This window comes from Alosa pseudoharengus, unplaced genomic scaffold (assembly GCF_046254945.1).
Source record: "Alosa pseudoharengus isolate Yale_2024_CS ecotype anadromous, Long Island Sound unplaced genomic scaffold, YU_APseudo_1.1 YU_APseudo_1.1_scf_9, whole genome shotgun sequence".
Taxonomy (NCBI): domain Eukaryota; kingdom Metazoa; phylum Chordata; class Actinopteri; order Clupeiformes; family Clupeidae; genus Alosa; species Alosa pseudoharengus.
Genome location: NW_027468881.1, coordinates 23724272 through 23746653, shown reverse-complemented (window position 1 = coordinate 23746653; position 22382 = coordinate 23724272). Strand labels below are relative to the sequence as shown.

Below are 22382 nucleotides of genomic sequence, written 5' to 3'. Positions count from 1 at the left end.
CTTGCCAGGCACAGTTCCACTGGAACAGAGGGTGCAGCAGGGGCCTCAACAGTGGGGATGGGGTTGTGCCCGGGAACAGGAAAAGGGCAGGTGACCATAGGTGCAGGTCCCTCTTGGGGATTTTGGGCAGACACAGGGACCAAGAGGGCCAGCTCACCATCTGACTCATCTTCCCCTGCAGCAAGAATCTCTTCAGCCAATAAGGCAGTCTGAAGGGGACACACAATAGGATCTGGTCCTAACCGAGCCTTCAAGAGATTGCGATGTACCCGTCTTACCCTACTCTGATCACTCACGGGTGCAATTGTGTACACCACTCCCCCGGCAGGGGGGGGTTTGATGACCTGATACACCACTGGGCTCCACAGGTCCTGGATTTTATGTCGACCTCTCACATTAAAATCCCGGAGGTAGACAAGCTGACCCTCCCCCAGTGGTGAATCATGGACATGACGATCGTGGTTTTCCTTTCGTCGGTCGGCTGCCGCCTGCAAACGGTCCCGAGCGCCGTCGAAAGCCACCTGCAGCCTGGCCTGATGTTCAAGGACCCAGTCATGTATGGTAACAGCCCTTGGCTCTTGCACCCTTCCCAACAAAAAATCAATGGGCAGACGTGGCTCTTGGCCAAACATTAGGAAGTATGGTGACTCGCCAGTAGCTGGGTGTGGGGTGGTGTTATAGCAGAAGAGTAGCTGTGGAAGGCACGCCACCCAATCTCTCTTCTGTGACACAGGTAAGGTACGGAGCAGGTTGTGCAAGGTTCGATTAAAACGCTCGCATTGGCCGTTTCCAGCCGGGTGGCAAGGAGTGGTGCGTGACTTCTCGATCCCATACAGATGACAAAGCTGTTGGATGAGGGATGCCTCAAAGCACCGCCCCTGATCTGAGTGAATACGAACCGGAACCCCAAACTTATAGAACCACTCGCAGACCAATACCTGAGCAACAGTTGATGCACGTTGGTCCCTGGTAGGGATGGCCAGTGTGTATTTACTGAATACATCTGTAATAACCAGAACATTTTCCAAGCCAGACCGAGACTGCTCCAACACAGTAAAATCAATTGCAAGCACCTCATGCGGCCGAGAGGCCAGCAGATGTCCCATAAAACTCAGTGTTGCGGGTTGAGTGTCTTTAGCCATCTGGCATCGATCACACACGCGGCACCAATGAGCCACGTCCGAAGACATGCCAGGCCAATAGCATCGCTTCCTGATCAACTCCATGGTGCGGTCGATGCCCTGATGTCCATGCTCCTGATGAAGCTGGGTCAATACCTCAGTTTTAAGACAGGCAGGTAAAATCAACTGAAAGCACTCCTCTGCACCATCTGTACGGAACACCCGGCGGTATACAATGCCTTCCTTCTCCACCAGCCGATCCCACTGGCGTAAAAGGACTAAAGCGGACTTTGACATCCGTTTACGCTGTTCAGCACTGGGTCGCACTTTCTGTTTCCAGTGCACAAACACCTCTTGCAGTGTGGTGTCTGCTTCCTGCATGGACCGCATCTCAGATGCGCTGTGCCCAGGTAGAGCCGTAATTGCTGCTTGGGTTACTTGAGCTAATGGCTGTGCCTCTACTGCTAATTGTAGTGATGGCGGAAGAGCAATGCCTGAAGCCCAATCTGCGGAGCCAGGAAGGGGTGGGGGATTTTGTCTGGAAAGAGCGTCCGCATTACGGTTATGCCTGCCAGAACGGTACTTCACCTCAAAATCAAAAGAGGCCAACTGGGCAGCCCAACGCTGCTCCAACGCTCCCAACTTTGCAGAAGACAGGTGGCTAAGGGGGTTATTGTCTGTATAAACCATGCAGCGATGTCCCAGCAGGTACTCCCTAAACTTCTCGGTCATGGCCCATTTGAGCGCAAGAAACTCTAACTTCATGGAGCTGTAATTCGACATATTGCGCTCAGTGGGCCTAAGACCCCGACTGGCATACGCTATAGGACGCACCTTTCCCTCCTGCTCTTGGGAAAGTACAGCTCCCAAGCCACTGTGGCTGGCATCCACCTCTAAAATAAAGGGCAAGCTAAAATCTGCATAAGCAAGGACCGGGGCAGTGGTGAGCCTTCGCTTTAATTCATCAAAGCTCCGCTGGCACTGCTCTGACCATACAGATGCAAGACCCTGGGTTGAACCCCTCTTGGACTTTGGGCCACTCAGCATCGCCACCAGCCCGTGTAGGGGTGCGGCCAACGTTGCAAATCCCTCCACGAACCGGCGGTAATAGCTGGCAAAGCCCAAGAAGGAGCGCAGCTCTGAAGCAGTGGTAGGGCAACGCCAACTGGCAACAGCCTCAATCTTTTTGAGATCAGTAGCCACTCCTTGACTCGAGATGACATGTCCTAGGTATCCCACCTCCTGTCTGAAAAAAGCACACTTCCCCAACTTAGCCTTGAGTCCCTCTCGCTGCAGTCGCCCCAGGACTACCTCCAGTCGTTCCAGGTGTTGGGCAACTGAGGAGGAGAAGATGACTATATCGTCGAGGTAGAGGAGAAGTGTTTGACATTGTTGATCGCCAAAAAGCCGCTCCATCAGCCTCTGAAAGGTCGCTGGAGCATTACAAAGCCCAAATGGCATGCGGTTCCATTCGAAGAGCCCGAATGGAGTACAAAAGGCTGTCTTGGCACGATCTCCCTCAACAACAGGAACCTGGTTATAACCGCTGGCTAAATCCATTGTGGAAAACCAGCGGGCTCCTGCCAAGGCATCAAGGGACTCCTCAATGCGGGGGAGGGGGAATGCATCCTTGCGAGTCTTGGCGTTCAGTTGGCGGTAGTCCACGCACATGCGCAGGCTACCGTCCTTCTTGCGCACCAAGACTATTGGGGATGCGTAAGGGCTGCTGCTCTCCCTAATGATCTGTGACTCCAACAGCTGGTTAATATGGGCCTTAGCCATCTCATATTCCGATGGGGGAATCCGCCTGTGTCGTTGCCGAACAGGGGCATCATCAACTAATGGGATGTGGTGAGAAAGAAGACTGGTGCAGCCCAGGTCTCCGTCATGAGAGGAAAAGATTCCACTGAACCTCTGCAGCAAAGCCCTGACCTGAATTTGTTCTGGCTCAGACAAGATGGACAAATTGAGCGCTTCAATCTGATCTAATATGGATGGTGCCACTGTTTGTGAGGCAATAGTTGCAGTCGCAGTGTCAACCTCTGTTACATTTGCGGGCAGACTAACCACCTGTACGCAACATACACTACCCAAGTCTGTACGAGGGTAAAGCAAAACATCCTCAGAACTTACATTGACTACTGGTATATAACCAGTACCACGCATCACCCTGATCAGGGCAGGGGAAGCCAGCAAGCCAGCAGGTAGTCCTGTATCTGGAGGTTCAAATAAAACAGGGTTATGGGAATACTGTTCTGAGCAAGTTGCTGCTACCATCATCATAGTGCCCCCCGGGATACGATAAGCCCGCCTCCCCCGGACTTTCACCCTCCCAGACTTCACAGGTGGCCGGTCAGCATGATGACACAGCTGTAAGGCTTGAACAACAGAGCTATGGGCCTGAGATAGACAAGGCAAATCAAAAAGGGCAGGGCCATGCTGGCCAAAGAGTTCATGATAACATTTACTCAGAATATTCATTCCCACAACTCCTGGAGCATGGGAGCTGACCCCTCCGGGAGGATCTCTGACAACCAGCACCCCACAATGCTGTATCAACTTCCCACAAAGCTCCACCTCTAGTTCAAGATAGCCAACATAGGGAATGGCAAGTCCATTCGCTGCGCGGAGCTGCAGCCATTGGCAAGATCGAAGGCGGTCTACACCCCATGGCTCAAAATGAGTAGCAAAGAAAGTTTCCGTGATCGTAGACACCATAGACCCGGTGTCTATTAAGCAGGGTACAAGGACCCCACCAATTAATACGTCTAAATGCGGGCATGAAGACATTAAACTGGACCTGACAGACAAATCACTTGAGCCAGTTGGCCCCCCACCGGAACTGTGGCTCTGCAGATCGGTGGGTGTTAGTTTTCCGCCGGCTGACGAGGGAAGGACTGTCGTATCCCACTAGAGGGGGCTGTGAGAGAAGGCTGAGTACGAGGGGGAACCCGTTCCCCGTCGCATTCACGTGCGAAGTGGCCAGGCCGCTGACACCTTCTGCATATGATGGCATTACTACGGGGAGGTAGTCTGGGCTGCTGTAACGAAGCCACACTCTGTGCAAGCTGGTTCAACTGCTCCTGTTGGCGCATCAAAATATTTTTTAACTCCGCAAACTCAGAGCCTTCAGATACCATGCTAGAAGCCCCCCTAGACTCTCCCTGTACGCCATATTGGATGCCATATGCCATTGGGACTGAATGGCTACGAGCCCTCATACCACCTGGCATGCCCTCCCGCTCCCACCTAATTGCCTCTGTTCTTCTTTCCAGCATGGTTATGGTTGGCTGGCGGCGTATCAGCTGTTTAAGCTCTCTACGCAAAGCACCGTCAACCACATGCTCTGAAAATTGATCGCGTAACAGCACCTCAGCATTTACCAAACCCTCTGGCGCACACTGTTTAATTCTCTCCATAAAATTCATCAAGGCCAAAGAAAACTCTAGCAAAGTCTCACCGTCTTGCTGTTTCCTAGAAAAGAAAGCCTCTTGTAGGGCTACATATGACTGAGAGCACCCATATAATTCCCTTAAGATGGCAATTATCTTCTCAGGGTCACTCTTGTCGGAATTTGGACGATATTTAATCTCCTCCTTAGCCTCCCCTTCTAGGTGGTCGAACAGGAAAAAGGCTTGCTCAGTGACAGAGAGGTGACGAGCCCGCATACAGGCCTGCGCCTCTTCAACCCACTCAATTACACCAACACCTGACCTGCCATTAAACATAGGGCACTTTCTATCGCGAGGTACAAAAACCAATCTCTCTGGGACAGAAAGACTAGCACTAACAGGGGCTGGCACAGTCAAAGGAGTGACAGGAACCCCAGAGGGCCCTGCAGTACCACTGGGCTCGGTAGGAGTTACTCGTTCCTGCCGCAACTTCTCATTATCTGCCTTTAACTGTGCTACCATATCCCTAAGCTGTTGCAATTCCTCCTCCATGATGGATAAGAAAGTTAGGCCTTAAAGAAAACAAGGGAATGCTCAATGAATAGGAGCACAAAGATTAAATTTCACAGCTATCCGAATGAAACCCACTGCTGCTTTGCTGAAGAAAAAAAAAACTTACGATAAACATTCAATCAGAATATCCTGTACAGAGACACCCAGAACAACGAAAGAAAATAATGGATACAACACAAGGATTGGAACACACGTCTCTGCTCTTAGGGAGTAAATCCTGCCGACTACGCCAAATGTGGCAAGAATGGTATTTTCGGTTAGCCTGACTACGCCACTCTGGGAATTTCATTTACTCAGCAGGCAAAGAGACGTGGTTCCATCCATAAAAATATGTTTATTTGTAACAAAGGAGTAATGACACAAGACAAATAAGATCCACACACAAACAACTGACAGATACAGGGGAAGGATATCGGGGCTGAGGCTTACCGGCGGGGAGAGAGAGGTCACCATAGGCCAGGAGGGATCCTGGGAAACCACTCACACGTGCCCACCCACACACACGCACACGGCAAGAGGGATACCAGTCCACGAGCACACGTGATCACAGCACACAAGAAGAGGATACCACCACCTCAGGAGAGCAGCTACCCTCCCCACTTTTAGGCCCCCAGCTCCTAAGAAGAAACAAGACGGGAATTAACACTAGACCCGGACAAGCGCACACACACAAGCACACATAGACATCGACACACACACATACATATACACACCAAAATGACTACAGACAGAAAAAGACAGACACAAAAACCATAAATCAAACAAAAATACAATTTACAATTCTGAGGCCAGCTACTATGATCACTGGTGATCTGCAGCTAACTAAGTGGCCTCCCACCAGTGTATAAATCAAAATAAAGAAATATAAGACAAAAACACACAATTCAGACACATCAAGGCAGAAAGGGACTAGTGGCTATGGCCACAACAAAGCACACGACGATAACACCTTTAACCAGCCGTAAATGTCAAGGTGTCTGCACCCGCCACTGCCGCTAGCTTATGCGCCTAAGCAACGCTAACGAGAAGCAGGAAACAGCGAGCAGTTTGCAGGGGGACACACGATCACACAGCAAAGCAGCAGTGAGCTAGCCCAGGCGGCGGTAATTGTCAACGCAGGCCTGTGATTCCAAATAGGCAGCAGCTCGCCACTCGGAGCCAGACAATAATTTGTAGCGATTCGTCTTTCCTAGTGTGGTTGGTGGAGAAAACCATATATGTCGCCAGAGGAGTGAGGCAAAAGACTGACGGTGCGGCAACCAGGCAGAAGGGGGGCGTAACGGGAAGTGGCAAAGGCAAGAGTCCAGGCGTTTTCCTAAGCGAACTCAACCTATCATTTTATAGTGTGACCAGGTAAACCAATTGGCTAGCCAATTACAAAGGAACTCCACCCATTAATCATGCTACATTAACATCACGGGGCAACATGAACACAAGTCTCTAAGCTTTAAATCGAAAACATTTTTTCAACATATGCTAGACGATACAACTTGTATCCTTTGAACTCTCTTTATGAGACGGTTAAGGAGGACACGTTTTCACTATGCGCAGAAAACGAAAACGAAACGTTCTAGGCTTACAGGTAGACATAGAGGTGCTACATCCTCTAAAGTTGCCTGACTGAGGAGGAGCATCTCGGGACTGAGCGCGAATGTGGTGTCCCCCTACGTCACAGCCAGGGAAGTAGCAAACGTGTTATAACGTAGGCTACACACTAGAGGCCTGCGCAGGACTGATTTTTCCGCATTAATGTGTCGTTTTAGTCCCGCTCCCTCCCGCTAAAGCCCGCATGCAGGAGGGATAGCCTATTCAGTTTTTCTTTCTGTCTCACGAAAGGAGCAGGCACATGAGAAAGACTCCAGATGTCAGTTTCTTGGTTCTGAATGTAGGCTAACAACTGAAGTAGGCTTGGTGCCCTCTTCCTCTGTCATGCTTTCAATTTTTGAGTTTTGACAATGAGCAGCAGGAACAAATTGAACCCACGTAAACGACAATAGGCCTGCTATCCGTCAGTTATGCTTAAACCCCGTATTTTAATGCTGCCTAACAGAGCATCCAGCTGAACTATAGTTATGAACAGTACTTTAATCATTTCCATATTTAATTTTACGCACATATTTAATTTGCGGGAGTGCAGTGAATCATCGGGTTTGTCCCGCACCCGCGAATGCACCTCTCTCATCCTGCCCGCTCCCGCAAAGAGCTTTCAAAAGTTGTCCAGGGGGTCGTTTCTAGAAAGCGTTGTTTGCTAACTTGCGTCGCAACCTTGGTAGTACGCTCCATCGTTCTTGGATTTGGTGTTTCTAGAAAGGGTAGTTCGAACTCTCAATCGCAAACAAGGACGCAAAGTTTGGTCGTTTGAACTACTGCCCCTAGGCAGTCGCACTTGTGTCGTTCCTTGGTAGTTCCTGTTGGTGTCCAGAGCGCCTAACCAAAAATCACAACCGCCTAAACAAAAATTGCGAAGTGGATGTTTATCTCGTGACTCAATGATTGATATATCCTGTTGCTTAATTTTGATTAAGACACTGACTCCCCTACTTAGCTCATTCTTGCTATTTATGTTAATTCGAGTATTGCCTTGGCTTTAGTATTATAATCTTCATAGACTTTTATAACAGCAGTGATAAATGGTGTAGTGGCTAGAGCAGAAGACTTGTTATCCCAACGTTGTAGGTTGGATTTTCTTATGATGTGAGATTGTCCTCTTGCTTCTCGCTATACCTGCAGGTGAACTGTGTGACACATAGATTAAATTGTTTTTGACTGATGTCTTGAACCTATGGTCTCTCGATGTAGAGTAACTATATACATAAATATGTATGGTCAAATCCTATTGTTGTGTCTTGTAGGCCTACTCTTACTCAGAGATGAAAAGAAAAGAAGAGATAGGATGCGAACTCCGGCCGAGCGCGCAGTGCACCAACGCGCTGCCGTTAAGCCACGAGACAGTTGGTAACCTATGGGATACCCAGATATTTGTCCAGGCTATATATTTTTTCCAACACATAGATATTTAACACAACTAATGACTCATATCGTCTGCTTAAGTTAACTGTTTTATATGCTTGCAATAGGTTTAGGTTTTGGCTGATGGCAATGACAATACCAGCATTAATCACTCGGTTTAGATTAGAAACATGTCGACATAGGCGGTGACAGAACATTTCTAGGGGGTGGGGTATTACATGTTGCCACTGTTTCCACCAATGATATGTATCGCTGCATCATCAACAACGTTGTTGGAACTATGGTGTTCGAACGTCGGAGGTAGCGAATTGCGACACAGGTACGATGCTTTCTGGAAACAGGTGTAACAGTGTCGTTGTTTGGTCGCAAGTTGCGTCGTACCATGGTGGTAGAGCAACGTCGTTGCTAACTTTTCTAGAAACGACCCCCAGCGCCGCACTCTTTTGCGTCAGAACCCGCGGGTCTACCGCGGGAGTGAAGACCTCTACTACACACTTTTGCTGGAACACGATTCTATCCCCCACACTTTTTGTCAGATTAAAACAAAAGTAAAATATGGAAATTAACGCTCCCGTAGGTCTAAAGAGTTGGAGCCGTATTTATGGCAAGCCATTTTAACAAACCGCTAAATTTGACTATCTGGAATTAACACTGTAGATATCAACAACGTCTTTCTGACTCGTAATTACATTTTGGATAGTTGGAATTGTCATTCAAGATATCTGTAACGTAATTGTGACTAATCGAAACGTCAGATAGAGATATGTAAGTCAGTTTTTATGGCAAGCCATTTTAACATTTACCCGCTAGACTGGATATGTATTGCAGATATCTATAATTACATTTTGACTAGGCAGAATGAAAGTTATAGATATCTCCAATTTCAGATATCTCAAATCAAAACTCATTCTACAATGAAATTATGACTATCCCTAACTCCAGTTTGAGATAACGTCATTTTGACTAGTCATAATTCCAGTTACAGATATCACAATGTAATTTCGCCTAGTCAAAAGTTAATTCAAGATCTGAAAAGGAGCTGTAGATATCTTGAATTGAGGTGAATTAAAGACATCTTTATGACTATTCAGAATCAAATTGTAGATATCTCTAACTGGAATTACAGATATCTACAATTCAATTGCAGATATCCGAAATTTACATAGTGGATATCTGCAACTGAATTGTAGATATCCGTAATGATAAACCCCATAGAAATGAATGGCCAATGTGGCGTCATTTGTCCTAGGAAGAATGCCTTTGTGGATATCTGAAATGACAATTATGGATAGGAAGAATTCAGTTGCGGATATCTAAAATGTTCGTTTCGACTAGGCAAAACTGAATTACAGATATCTGTAATACATATAGTGTAGTGGTTAAATGTTAAAATGGCTTGCCATACGTATCTGCCATAACGCACAGAGAGACACAAATGGGTCTGTTGATTTCATTGAACGGCCAATCACATCAAGTTAGCGTCAGTGAAGAACCAAAGCCGCTCTGATCAAATTCAAAGTGTGCGTCAACTAAGGCTGTGCTGCTGCTTGGGTCTGCATTATAACTGCAGTGAGCAGATTTGAGATAGAATTGTAATGATAATTGTTACCGCATTATGCTAATTTAGTAAACCAAAATCCACTGTCTGACTGACAGTTTTTGTCACAATGTAGAAATGCTGGGAGTCAAAGTGAAAGTGGGGTGCTCGCACCAAGGCACTTGTTGTTTCAGAAAGGCCCTTGGGCCTGGCTACTGTTCTCAGAGCATTATGCTTTCTCTGTCTATGATCTGCAGCTTTTTCAAACTATGGGCCTCCTCAACAATTAGCCTACTGGTCCACGTAGCTGCGAAATTAAGGTAGCTACGAAATTAAGTTATGCCCGGACCGGTGCTTCACACTTCCGATCATTTGCAGCAAGAGAGAATTGTATGGAATGGTATGGACATGGCCATGGCCGTCGTAGCCCCTTGCGTTGGCCGTGACGCCCCTTTGAAAATCAGAGGTTTACAGGCCACGGTGGCCTTGGTGCCCCTTCTTTAAATATTCTGCTTTGCGTCCTACTAATAGCGATATATATTTAGCCTATGGCCTGTCAAAATAATCTTAGCATTCACAGCGCAAATTACGCAGTGGAGAAAGTGACAGCGCAAGAAAGAAAGTGCGTCCAAATTAACCCATTCTTCTCAGTTGAACTACTCGCGAAGTAGCCTACTCATCACATAGACATCACAAGTATCACATGAAAGAGCTTTTTCTCAGCTTTTAAACGATGTAAGCCGCTAATTGCTGTGGTGAACGGTTCGCGAGAAAAGTAAATAATATCATTCAATTTAATCATAAATTCTACTGAAGGTTTTGCGTCCATCTCCCTACTCATTCATCTCGGTGGAATACTTCACGAACCCTTCGTTTAACATATGACAAACCATATATCAGAATAAACAGCAGACCTTACCGAACAGAAAAGTGTAAAGCAGTCCCCTGTACAGTTAGCCGTTCCAGACTAATCCCTTTTTGAATTTGCAGTAAATTTCAACATACATGGATGTCTCCAAATTTGGGATTTAAGTTTTACACTGTGTTTAAATTGTTCCACATTATTTCATAACGGGCCAAATACAAAATAAATATTACAAATGTCGCCTAGATATCGGTAAATCAGAGGACAGCTGATTATAAGAGTTTGTGAAAGTAGCCTTAATGATCACAAAATGCTAAGCATGCATCTAGACTATTTGAGTTTCTTAAAGCTGAGCTGTGCTTAAATTGTTCAATACATGATTTCATAACAGGCCAAATATAAAATAAATGTTAAATATAGCCTAGATATCTGAAAATATTAGATGATCAGATGATTTACAGTTATATGTAATATGTCATGTTTTATGTTTTTGTAATGTTTCATACAGTGATGCAGGTCTACTGCAGTGAATACAACTTTGATCATTTTTATAGCATACTACTGTATAGTTAACTTTGGCCTTGGTGCCCTGACATGTGGCCTTTGTGCCCCCCACCAAATATGCCCAACTGAAGGCCAAGTGGCCTTGCCCCTAAAATGGTGAAATTCCAAGCCTGGACCGCGGACTGTTATGTGTGGTGTTCCTAATTATTCAATTATATATTTTAATCAACATATTTTTATGTGACAAAATTTTGTTTTCAGCATGAACTATATATGAAGACCCCAACATTTGGCAGTTTTGAAGTCTGGCCCGGCCTGTCCCCAAGCATCCAGTTTGTAGCAGATTAACCTAGACTCGAACCATGACTGCAGACCTGAAAGAAGTGCTGAGGAATACTCTTGATGAGCTCACGGGAGCAGAATTTAAGAGGTTCAAGGGCCTGCTGCGGGACCAGAGCGGAATCCCATGGGGAAAGCTGGAGAAGGCAGATACAGATGTCACTGTGGACTTGATTGTGCAGAAGTACATGATGAAAGCTGGGGAGATTGTGTCGACCATCTTGAAGAAGATGGACAACAACCTGTTGGCCATGACCTTGGAGAGTAGGGTGGTCCTTATTTTAAAAGGTTGTACTTTATGAAGTCTGAACCCCTAAGTTTATTTATTTTTCATAGAAAAGTAACCAGAAAAAGTTTCATGTAAATCAATTAAAATTTAGAGGTTGCTCAAAGAGGTTGACATTTCTTATAAATGGCCAAATCGTTGCATTTTTACCATTAAATTATGGTTAGCTGTTGATTCTTCTATCAAGTCTCAATGACTAGTTTTTTTCCATTCTTGATAAATGCTATCAATGAAAGCCAGGTAATTTCTGAATGTTGCCTGGTTAGTACTTATGTTTTGTTGAGGGTTCGGTCCCCGACCAGTAGGAAAAATGTGGGTGGGGGAAGTGGAAAGCTGCCTTCGAAACAGCAGGTCCTTAGCTACTTCCTCCATTGTCATTTGCAGCAGAAGGAGACAGTTAGGTTAGCTGCTTCTAGAACAGTGGAGGAATTCTGGGATAGGGCTAGAATTCCTCTGTGCCACAAGCAAATAAAGAAGGTTGAAAAACTGTTCACAGAACTTTAAGTCAATTGAGCTACCTCTAAATATTCTCCAAAACTCATAAAACTTTGCAAATAATGTTTTTTCAACAAATATAACTTCAAAAATCAGGTATTATTTTTTCTATCAAAATAAGGAACACCCTATTGGATGGTAATCTAATATGTAAGCATGTCTGATAAGGAGCTTGTTTGTGTACAGTACGTGGGAAGATTTGTGTATAGTCACTATCATTGTCATCCATTCTCTCTTTGTAAGTTTTCCCTCTCTGTGACTTTCTCTGTGTCACTCCCCCTTTGTCTTTGTCTTTCATCTCTCTACCCCCCCCCCACACGCACACACATGCTCTTATTTCTCCCATTCTCTAACCCCAACCTGGTCTTGCTCTCTCCACATCTTTGACAGCTTCAAGTGGAGAAACACACATGCCACAGCAAGGAGAAGGTAATAGCCTACTGTCAGCTATTTCACATTTGAATCCAGACACACACAGCTATTACATGGACATCATATGAACAAACCCCTCTGTAAAAACATTTAGAATATACACCTTTTGATGAATTTGCACGCTTACATGATGCTACTCCGACATGCTTTTTGTCAGACATGCCGCTATTCCAACATGCTGCCAATCCGACACATTTTAGTACTGTCGGAATTGTGTATTCTTAATTGTCTTTTTTTATTATTTTATTGCTCCCCTTCTTAATTATTCAGAAGGGGAGCAATAAAAATAAACCAACAGTTTTTGCCCATAGAAGGCAAATCTGTTAAACATAGACTGTTAAACAATATCCCCCGACCTTGGAGATGATCAGAACAGCCGATCAGGTGAAATTGATTGAGCCACAGAATAACGAGTCTTATTTTTATATGCCATAGGCCTGCGTACAGTTGTTAGATTGCACATTACATGTTTGCATTTAGTCTTGTTTTTCTCCACTCTCCAGCATTCCCTTAATTAATGGCCTCAGTGCGCATAGACAGGCAGGATTTCCGACGCTCCTTTTACAGTAAACCACTTCACAATTAATTATTAAAATAACCCCAAGAGTTCAGTGTCCATTAGTCCCAACATTTAGAAACAGTATTGAAAAGTCCAAGCGTGAATTGGGTCAGTGGGGATTTGGGGAGAGACTAGAGGTCTTGGGCCAAAGATCCACAGCGAATGAGGGTTGGTGTCTATCCCCAATGACGAATGTCGGTGCAGGACACTAAAGTGCATGAAACTAGAGGAGTGGGGGCATGTCGGAATTGATGGCGGTCCCCAATTTCCTTGTGTTCTCCTTCAGAGAACCGTGGTTATATTCCCCTGGAGTTCAACCAGGCTCCCCTCGCGCTGCGCCATTGAGGCTACGTAACTACGTTCGGGGGCAGCCGTGGCCTACTGGTTAGGGCTTCGGGCTTGTAACCGAAGGGTTGCCAGTTCGATCCCCGACCAGTAGGAAAAATGTGGGCGGGGAAAGTGGTTGAGCACTGCTCTCCTATGCCCACATTCACGGCTGAAGTGCCCTTGAGCAAGGCACCTAACCCCTTACTGCTCCCCGAGCACCCCCTGGTGGAGTGCGCTCTGAGTCTGGTTGGTGGCACAGCTCCCGCTCCACCATACGCCGCTGCGATGGCCTCCACGATCCAGTGGAGACAGCCTCTGTTTAGAGAGGGGCTTCAGGCATCAGGGCTAGGTCCCACGGTGGAGGTCTGAGGCGCCGTGCACCCTTGAGAAATCAGGATGCGAGGGGGTGGGCCCCAGGCGACATCCCAGACCAGCCGACGTGACAGGCTGATATGGCCGCTAAGTACACCTTAAAGGGATGGTTCAGGATTTTGGACATATGACCTCATTTCCAAGTTAGCAAGTGTAATATTTATCAGTGAAGACCATTTTCAACACGTTTCATCCAGTCCTTGTAGTTGCAGAGTTCGCAGGTGCTAGGCTAGTGCAAGTCATCAGTATGTGTTAGCCTGCCACTAAAAACAGTCTTACCCACTCGCCAGTACACCCGAGGCAAATAAATTATAACGCCAGACAATCGATGTAAATATCTGTGTTGATAGAATAGTGCGCCAGAGCGTCCACTCCCAGCGGAGCATCGCTCTCGGTCAGGGAAAACCACTTCACACAGTGCGTCGTCTCGCTCGAACCAAAGAGATTGACATGAGCTTTCCCAAAGCGCTGCCACACCCCCTCCACCACCTGTGGGTAAAGCCGCCACTCTCGATGTGATAGGGGGCCCCTCGATAGCATATCTGCCGCCCTGTTCTGTTCTCCCGGAACATGAACTTCGTGGATTGAGAGGAGGTGACACATCGCCCATAACAGAAACTTTTTCGCCAGATGGCATAACTGCGGGGAGCGATTGCCACCCTGGTGATTGATATAGGCTACCGTCACCATATTGTCTGACCTCACCAATACATGACGCCCTGCAATTAGCTAGATGCACTGTTAAAAGTTTCAGTGTGCACGGAATGCTACAAACCATGCTTGAGATCTCGCATGTGCAAAAGGGTGCAAGGGGAACTGCATGAGAGCAGAGACTTTCTAATGTGGAGACACAGCACTCAAAAAATACTCCATAGAAATGCATGGGGCTAGTTTGTCACGCCAATATGGCCGTTGTCTACACATATCCCACCCCTTCCTTGGCATTCACGACATGTGAATACATTGAGTCAATCATATGGTGTGTTGTGAAGACACCGTGCCAATCGTGTTGTGATCTCGCCGCTGGAGCAAGATTGGTGTCGTGAAACCTTGCGCACGCGCAGTTCGACCCAAAGACTGTGCCCGATGAGTGCCCATAAAACGTTGGTATATGGCCGCCGAGTGGAGGGACTTGCCTAAAAGGACTTTGATGAGAGGCAGCTGCCAGCAACCCCAGCAGGCGCTGGCATTGACGCACGCTGACCACAGCACCCTGATGACAACTGCTGATTCAGTTTTGGACACCTGCCTGACGTGTTACTCCCTGAATTGAGTTCCAGACCCAGATAAGGTGGCAGATGGTGGAGCGTCTTGGCGATGTGCAGCTCCAGGAGTTCCCTGGAGTCTGCCAGCAGAACCCAGTCGTCGAGGTAATTTAATATGCACCCCGTCTCCTGAGGGGGGCTAACGCTTCCTGACTGACTTTGGTGAAGCTGCGGGGTGATAACGCTAGCCCGAAGCGTAAGACAGAACTCCCAAACTCTGCCCTCGAAATGGAAATATGCGTCTTTCAGGTCTATTGTGGCCATCCAATCTCCCTGCTGCATGCTCTAAACAATACGGTGCAGCGTCAGCATCTTGAATGGAATTTTTAATAAATATGCATTCAGACTGCCATCTTTCTTGAGGACCAAAAAATACTGACTGTACGCACCCTCCATCCACTGGCTCGGTGGCACGGGAAGTATTGCCTGTTTCGCCGCCAGCTCTTGGATTTCCCAGCGGAGCGCCAGTGCACGCGAGGGAGAGACTACTGTCTGCCTGACATCCATGAAAACGGGTGGGGCGCGGGCGAACTGTATCTTGAACCCGTGCTCCAGTGTGTGGGCAACCCATTGAGAGCTTGTGCACTTCCGCCACTCTGCAATGTGGTTCGTCAGACACGGGACAGGGACTGGGGTATCCGCCGTCGCCACAGGGGCGATGGGCGAGCCACGAGTCATTATGGTTGATCATTTTTGATTTTTTTTTTTTTAAATGTTAATGTCAACAAGTGCTTGTGTAGACGTGCCAGGGGAACACACTGGCACGCCGACTAAAAACGAGGAAGGACCTCTAGCGCATTTAGCGCGGGGGCTCGCCATCCTCCCAAGACGGCCAGAACCTTCAACTGGCCTGGGGCTGGCCAGTGGGGACCAGAGCGAGAAGCAGAACGCTCTCGGCTCCTTTTCCAGCCACGCCTTGGCTGCCTGCTCTGCTGCTGCTACTGGAAACTGCTCCTCTGGGGCTGACCAGCCGATCTAGGCTGCTGCTGCTGTTAAGGGCGCTGCCTGCGCCTAGGGATGTAACGGTATGAAAATTGAACCTCATTGTTATAGTGACCAAAATTATCATGGTTTTCGGTATTATCGCGATATTTTTAAAAATATGTTCAGAAAGCACTGATAGGCCTACACAAGCTGAAATAGTTTCAAAAAGTGTCCCTTTCATTTTTTCCTTGGTCATGTTTATTTACTTACCCTACCATGACTTGGAGTTTGCTATTTCTGTTATTTGGATCCAGTGAATGAGTAGGGTTGCCACATTTGATTTGTGATCCTGGACTGGTCTGTGTACGTAGACTACTCAGGATTTGATGTACGATAAACACAACCAAGAACAAAACCGTTTGAAACTAACAGAAATTATAATCAGAAGTTCATTTTCACCAAAAAACGGAAATATTATTAATTATCCGAGACAGTCACTTAAAAAAGAGAACAATCCCGGGAAATCCAGTGCATGTAGCAACCATATGAGTGAGACCAAAGTAAATGTTCGTATTTAAAACTTTAGGCTACTATACTCTCCTGATAACATGAGAGGAATGGATTTAATGTGGACGCGAAGACGCAGAGTGGCTACATGATACAGAGCACGTTTTGTGGTGAAAATGTTCCGCCTTTTAAAATCAGGTGTAGCCTAATCTGAATCCCAGTTAAAACCATCATTTAGACAACAGAATCAGTAGGGTACCAGTTTTGTTTCATTGTACCAGGCCTACTGTATGTCAAAAGCAGGCTCGGATGAAACTGGGACAGATTACCACGGTGTGGAAACCGTGTGTTTAATCAACCACGATAATTATGATATTTGAAATTTGGTAATTGTTATAGTCAACATTTTTATCGCGGTTTACCATCATATCGGTAATCGTTACATCCCTACCTGCGCCTCTGTTTCTGTCCATGTACAGCCATCGGAGTGAGCGGGGGTCGGGGCGGGGCAGGAAAGTTTTGAGCGCTGCGGTGCTCTTCTGTGTCGCCTCAAAGCGCTCCTTCATATTCTCCATCGTTGGTCGGAACAATCCGGAGGGGTGCAATCTTTTCCCTGTCAGGCAGCTGGGACAGTGTCAGCCACAGATGGCGCGCCAGCACTACCAAGTGGCCCATCGCCCTGCCCTGTGCCAGGGCTGCACACTTTGAGGCTCACAAGGCCAGGTCCAGCGCTTTCCTCTTTTCAGGGAGTGGGGTCGGGGCTTCTTCCTCCTCCGCTGCCAACCTCATGCTTTCACCAGCATAGACCTGGAGGAAGGTTGCAGTGTTGAGGGCACGACATGCCTGCCCCACACAGGCATAAGCCTTGGACACCTGGCAGCAGTGACTCTGCACGGCTTAGACAGCAGAGTGGGTGGGCCACGAGCCGATAATGCTCCATGAGGGGCGAGGTAGGCAACCAGTGCCTCCTCCACTTCAGGCAGGTGAAACAGCCCTTGCTCTGCCCCGCGTAGGACAGAGAAGGGCCCGAAGCCCTGGACAGGTGACCGCCCAGAGTAGGGTTTTCCCCATGAACGCTGCACCTCACTGAGGAAATCGGGGAAGGCTGGGAGGGGGCGTTGTCTGAAATACATTTTCCCGGGGGTGACATCCCCAAACCCCCTCTAACTTTTGGTTTTAAGTACGAAAAAATTTCTGACTTGTCGCAAGTTCACCAAGTTCCCGATCTCATTCCACAAGCCTAGAGAGGGTTCATGTCAATTTATACTGACTATCGTTTAAAAACATATTCAATTATATATATTTTGATATATAAGTCGCACCTGACTATAAGTTGCAGGAAACTATAAAAAAAGTGTGACTTGTAGTCCAGAAAATACGGTACACGTAAAAGGGCAAAAATAGGGCACAGGCGGAAATATGTAACTTTCCGCTAATAATTTAGCTGTAATTTTTTGTTCACTATCAATGTCATTTGTTGCATTTTTCTTTGCCTTTTTACCAGCCTTTGTAACAGCCACTGGTTGATATAATGTCCGGATTCTTTTTCTCCATGCAGTCCAGCCTGATCTACAGCCCATCCTCACAAGTCACAAGCTCAAGATGAAGAAGAAGGTTCAGTGCATATCTAAAGGCATGGGGAAGAGCGGGAATGAAATCCTAGTCAAAAAGATCCATACGGAGCTCTACATTACAGATGGAAAGACTGAAGAAATGAATAATGACCATGAGATTTTGCAGGTAGAGACAGCATCCAGAGCACAAACCACAGAAGAAAGAAGCATCAGTTGCAATGACATATTCAAGCCCTTACCTGAACGGCAAACTAATATCAGAACCATTTTAATGATGGGTATTGCTGGAATTGGAAAAACAGTCTCAGTCCAAAAGTTCATCCTAGACTGGGCTGAAGGAGAGGCCAATGAAGACATAGACTTTATGTTTATGTTATCTTTCCGGGAGCTGAATTTGCTAAAGACTGAATATAGTTTACACAAGCTCCTGTGTGTGTTCAACTCTGAGCTTAAACAGTTAGATGGTCATACAAGTGTTTATGATGAGAAGAAAGTAGTGATCATCTTTGATGGTCTGGATGAGAGCAGAATTAATTTAGATTTCAGCAATGAGATCATGGCCTCTGTTACCAAGGCATCATCAGTAGATGTTTTGATAACCAACATTATTAGAGGCACGCTCCTCTCCACTGCTCTTGTATGGATAACTTCTCGACCTGCAGCGGCCAGTCAGATTCCCTTAGAGTTCATTGACCGATATACTGAAGTTCGTGGATTCACTGATGCGCAGAAGGAGCAGTACTTCCGAAAGCATGTCGATAATGAAATGCATGCAAACAACATTGTCTCACACATCAAGGCATCAAGGACTCTTCACATCATGTGCCACATTCCAGTCTTCTGTTTCATTTTGGCCACTGTACTTCAGAAGATGCTAAATGAAAATTCCCTAAAGGAAGATATGCCCAAAACTATAACAGAAATTTACATATTTTTTCTACTCATTCAGATGCAAAGGATGAATCAAAAGTATACTGGAAAAGATGAGAGGAATAAGTTACGTCTTCTCAATTCTGATGCAATTTTGAAATTAGCTGAACTAGCTTACAGACATCTGAAGAAGAACAGTATCTTGTTCTATACAATTGACCTAGCTGAGTGTAACATTGATGTGAATGATGCTTTTAACTCTGGCATGTTCACTGGCATCTTTAAGGAAGACTCTGTGTTCTTTGAAGAGACAATCTACTGCTTTGTGCATCTGACCATCCAGGAGTTTTTTGCTGCACTTCATGTGTTTGCCTCCTTTCTGAATAAGAATGTGGAAGTCATAAAGGAATTTCTTGGAACAAAGGCCATGTCATGTTCAGTAGATGAACTGCTGAAGAGTGCAGTGAACAAAGCTTTGGAAAGCAAGAATGGACACCTTGACTTGTTTGTTCGCTTCCTTCATGGCATTTCTCTGGAGTCAAATCAGAGACTTTTGCTTGGTCTCCTTAAACACATACACAGGAACCCAGAGAGTGTGGACAAAACAATTAAAAACCTGAAGGTGATGCAAAGGCCAAATATCTCCCCCGAGAGGTGCATCAATCTATTCCACTGCCTGTTGGAAATGAAAGATTCTTCTGTTCAAAATGAAATCCAGGCTTTTCTTAAGAAAGACAGAGGTTCAGTGAAACAGCTCACACTAGCCCACTGCTCGGCCTTGGCTGATGTGCTTCTTATGTCTAAGGAGGTGATGCCTGAGTTTGACTTGAAGTCGTACCCAACCTCTACAGAAGGTCGTAGAAGACTGATACCAGCTGTGAAATCATGCAAAAAGGCTCGGTGAGTTTGACATGAATTTCAATGGTAAAATCACATGCTGTTAAAAATCCATGCTTTGCCCACCTCACATAAGATTGTTCTGGTTATGTATGTAATCTAGTTTCTCTGAAGATAATACTGAAAACCCTTTAAACCAAGCATTGATGAAGTCAGGCTACGCCAGCAGGCTACTCTACCTCTCTTAAGGTCAGATCAGTTCGTGTCACAGATGTGCGCAGAAAGGTCATTTTTCATCACTAAATAAAAAATGGCTTTTATTTCTGTAAGGGACACACCACATATTTCTCAGCCTGTGTCTCCCTCCACCATTGTTCTGATATTGCCAGATTCAGGACAGTCTAGCCTACACACACATGAAAGTCATGTCCAGCTGGCAGCTTGCTATGGTGAGATACATAACAAAAGGCAAGAATTTTATAATACACATTTTGTCTTATTATCAAAATCAAATCAATGCAAGTAGTAATACATGAAATGGTGGCAGATATGTGTAGCATAGACAATATATAGCATGTGTGAATGACACTCACAATGACCAGGATAAATACATATAACTAAAGGTAGTGAGAATGCCCTGAAAATAGAGTAGGGCTCTTAGGGTTAAAGGTTGGATCAGCGATGGTGGGGTAACGTCACTTCTGTTGATATTCAAACAAAACAGAGAGCTAGCTTGCTACTCCCTCCCGTGCAATTGAAACTCACCTAAACACGCATCTCATCGGTTATTGGTTGGAACACTTTATTTTGCCTTTGAGTGGTTTCCAACACTTGTTGGGAGCAATTGTTTTTGTGTACAGATCTCGGAGCCTAGGCTGCCTACAGAGATACAGTATTTTGACGACCTGCTTATGGGGCAGGCAGCTAGCGGATCGTTAGAAAAGATTAGATGAATGTGATCATTTATGTTTGGGCCTTTTTTGAACCTGAAATCGCTGATACAACCTTTAAGTAGCTCCTGGATTTTCCCCTGGCCAAGTTGGGTCACACTCCCATCAACTATCACCTGGCATTATTTAGTGTCCCACTCCGCCCCTGGTGCTAGGGATATAACGTGAGGTGGGAATTGAACCCAGGCCTTCATGGGTGATCAGACCCAGAAGCTGTCCTAATGCAGGGGCTAAAATGGTTCAGCAGAAAACTGGAGAGAGCTCCTTGCTAACTATCCCGCTAGCTCAGGCCATGTCTCTCATTCATGTGGTGCTCACTAAAATCATTAATGAACATTGCAAGACACTTATCTCTACTATGATCCCAGAAAGATTTTCTTCGACTTGTTAGATTTTTGAATGTTTATTTTATCTAATGACATAGAAATCATAATGAATTGCATTCACATATCCTTATGGACGATGCGCTACTATTTTTCACCTACACACAGGCAGAGGATCTCCATATCTTAGTCCTACATAATTATTCTGAACTTGGCTCAGAATGCAAATGCTAGAATTTAGGTTCACTTTGGTTGATGTTGGTTTATATATTTTAACTTTACAATAATTCTTGTTATTCTATGGATTGTATGCTGTCCTTGAACTAAAGCATCTGCTAAAATGCTTAACTATAATGATAGAAAATACCTTCATTATTTAATGTTATGCAGTTGTAACATGACATTCAATGTATTGCATCTTGTTAACCCCTCTTGTAGACTTTCTGACTGTCAACTAACAGAGAAGTCCTGTGAAATTGTGGTCTCAGCTCTGCAGTCTACAAACTCCCCCTTAACAGAGCTCTACCTGAACCAGAATGACCTACAGAAGTCAGAAGAAAAACTTGTGTTTGCTCTACAGAGTCCAAACTGCAAATTAAAGACACTGAGGTAGAATATATTGACTGTTTAAAATATGTTCTGTTTATTAATCTGCAATAACACAAGGTCTTCCTACAAATATTAATGTAAATGTGAAATACTGATTCAAGCAGTCCATTTTAGTTGATAAATGTATACGCATAGCTAATACATAACCTAATAAATATATAAGAAAATACATAACCTTATAAATGTACACCGTGAAAATGCTGATTTGGTAAATAGGGAAAAGATATATAACCCTTTGTAAGACAATGATGATGACATTCATGGGGTTGAATATTTTGCAAAGCACTGTACCTATACATTGGTGTATTGGACTTTGATGTGCGTACTAATTTTTGTCCCTCACTGTCATTGCTGTTACACTTTCCTATCATACTGCAGGCTTGTTGGCTGTGGCCTCAGTGAGAAGTTTGGAGATATTTTGGCCTTTGCTTTGCTGTCAGCAAACTCCCACTTGAAAGAGCTGGACCTGAGTAAAAATACATTGGGGAGTTGTGGAGGGAAGCAATTCTCTGAACCGCTGAACATGCCCTCTAAACTGAAGACACTCAGGTTGGCATTATTGGATGTATAGCTGCTGTTGCACAGTGTCTCAACAATATTCTAGGGCTTGCTGGCTAAGTAGCTATCCTCAACATATTTAAAACAGTACTCAGCGGTGTGTTTCCCAAAAGCATCGTTGCTAACAACGTTGCCAAAACGATAGTTTGAACTATGGTGGTGGAACTTACATAGTCCGATGCATCGTTAAGCT

The 22382-nt window shown here is 45.5% G+C and overlaps 1 protein-coding gene across 2 annotated transcripts in view; it reads left to right on the top strand.

Annotated features, from left to right (window-relative positions):
- The window catches only part of LOC143114411 (NACHT, LRR and PYD domains-containing protein 12-like), a 41724-nt gene that overhangs the window by 2334 nt on the left and 17008 nt on the right, over nt 1-22382 (top strand). Inside the window, exons 2-6 of one of the 2 annotated variants that reach the window (XM_076275993.1) lie at nt 11224-11589; nt 12473-12511; nt 18027-19812; nt 21461-21631; nt 22010-22180. In XM_076275993.1, the coding sequence (XP_076132108.1) occupies nt 11325-11589; nt 12473-12511; nt 18027-19812; nt 21461-21631; nt 22010-22180 (2432 nt within the window). In that variant the 5' untranslated portion in view covers nt 11224-11324. The remainder of the gene's footprint in view (nt 1-11223; nt 11590-12472; nt 12512-18026; nt 19813-21460; nt 21632-22009; nt 22181-22382) is intronic. The other variant, XM_076275994.1, reaches the window with a different exon arrangement.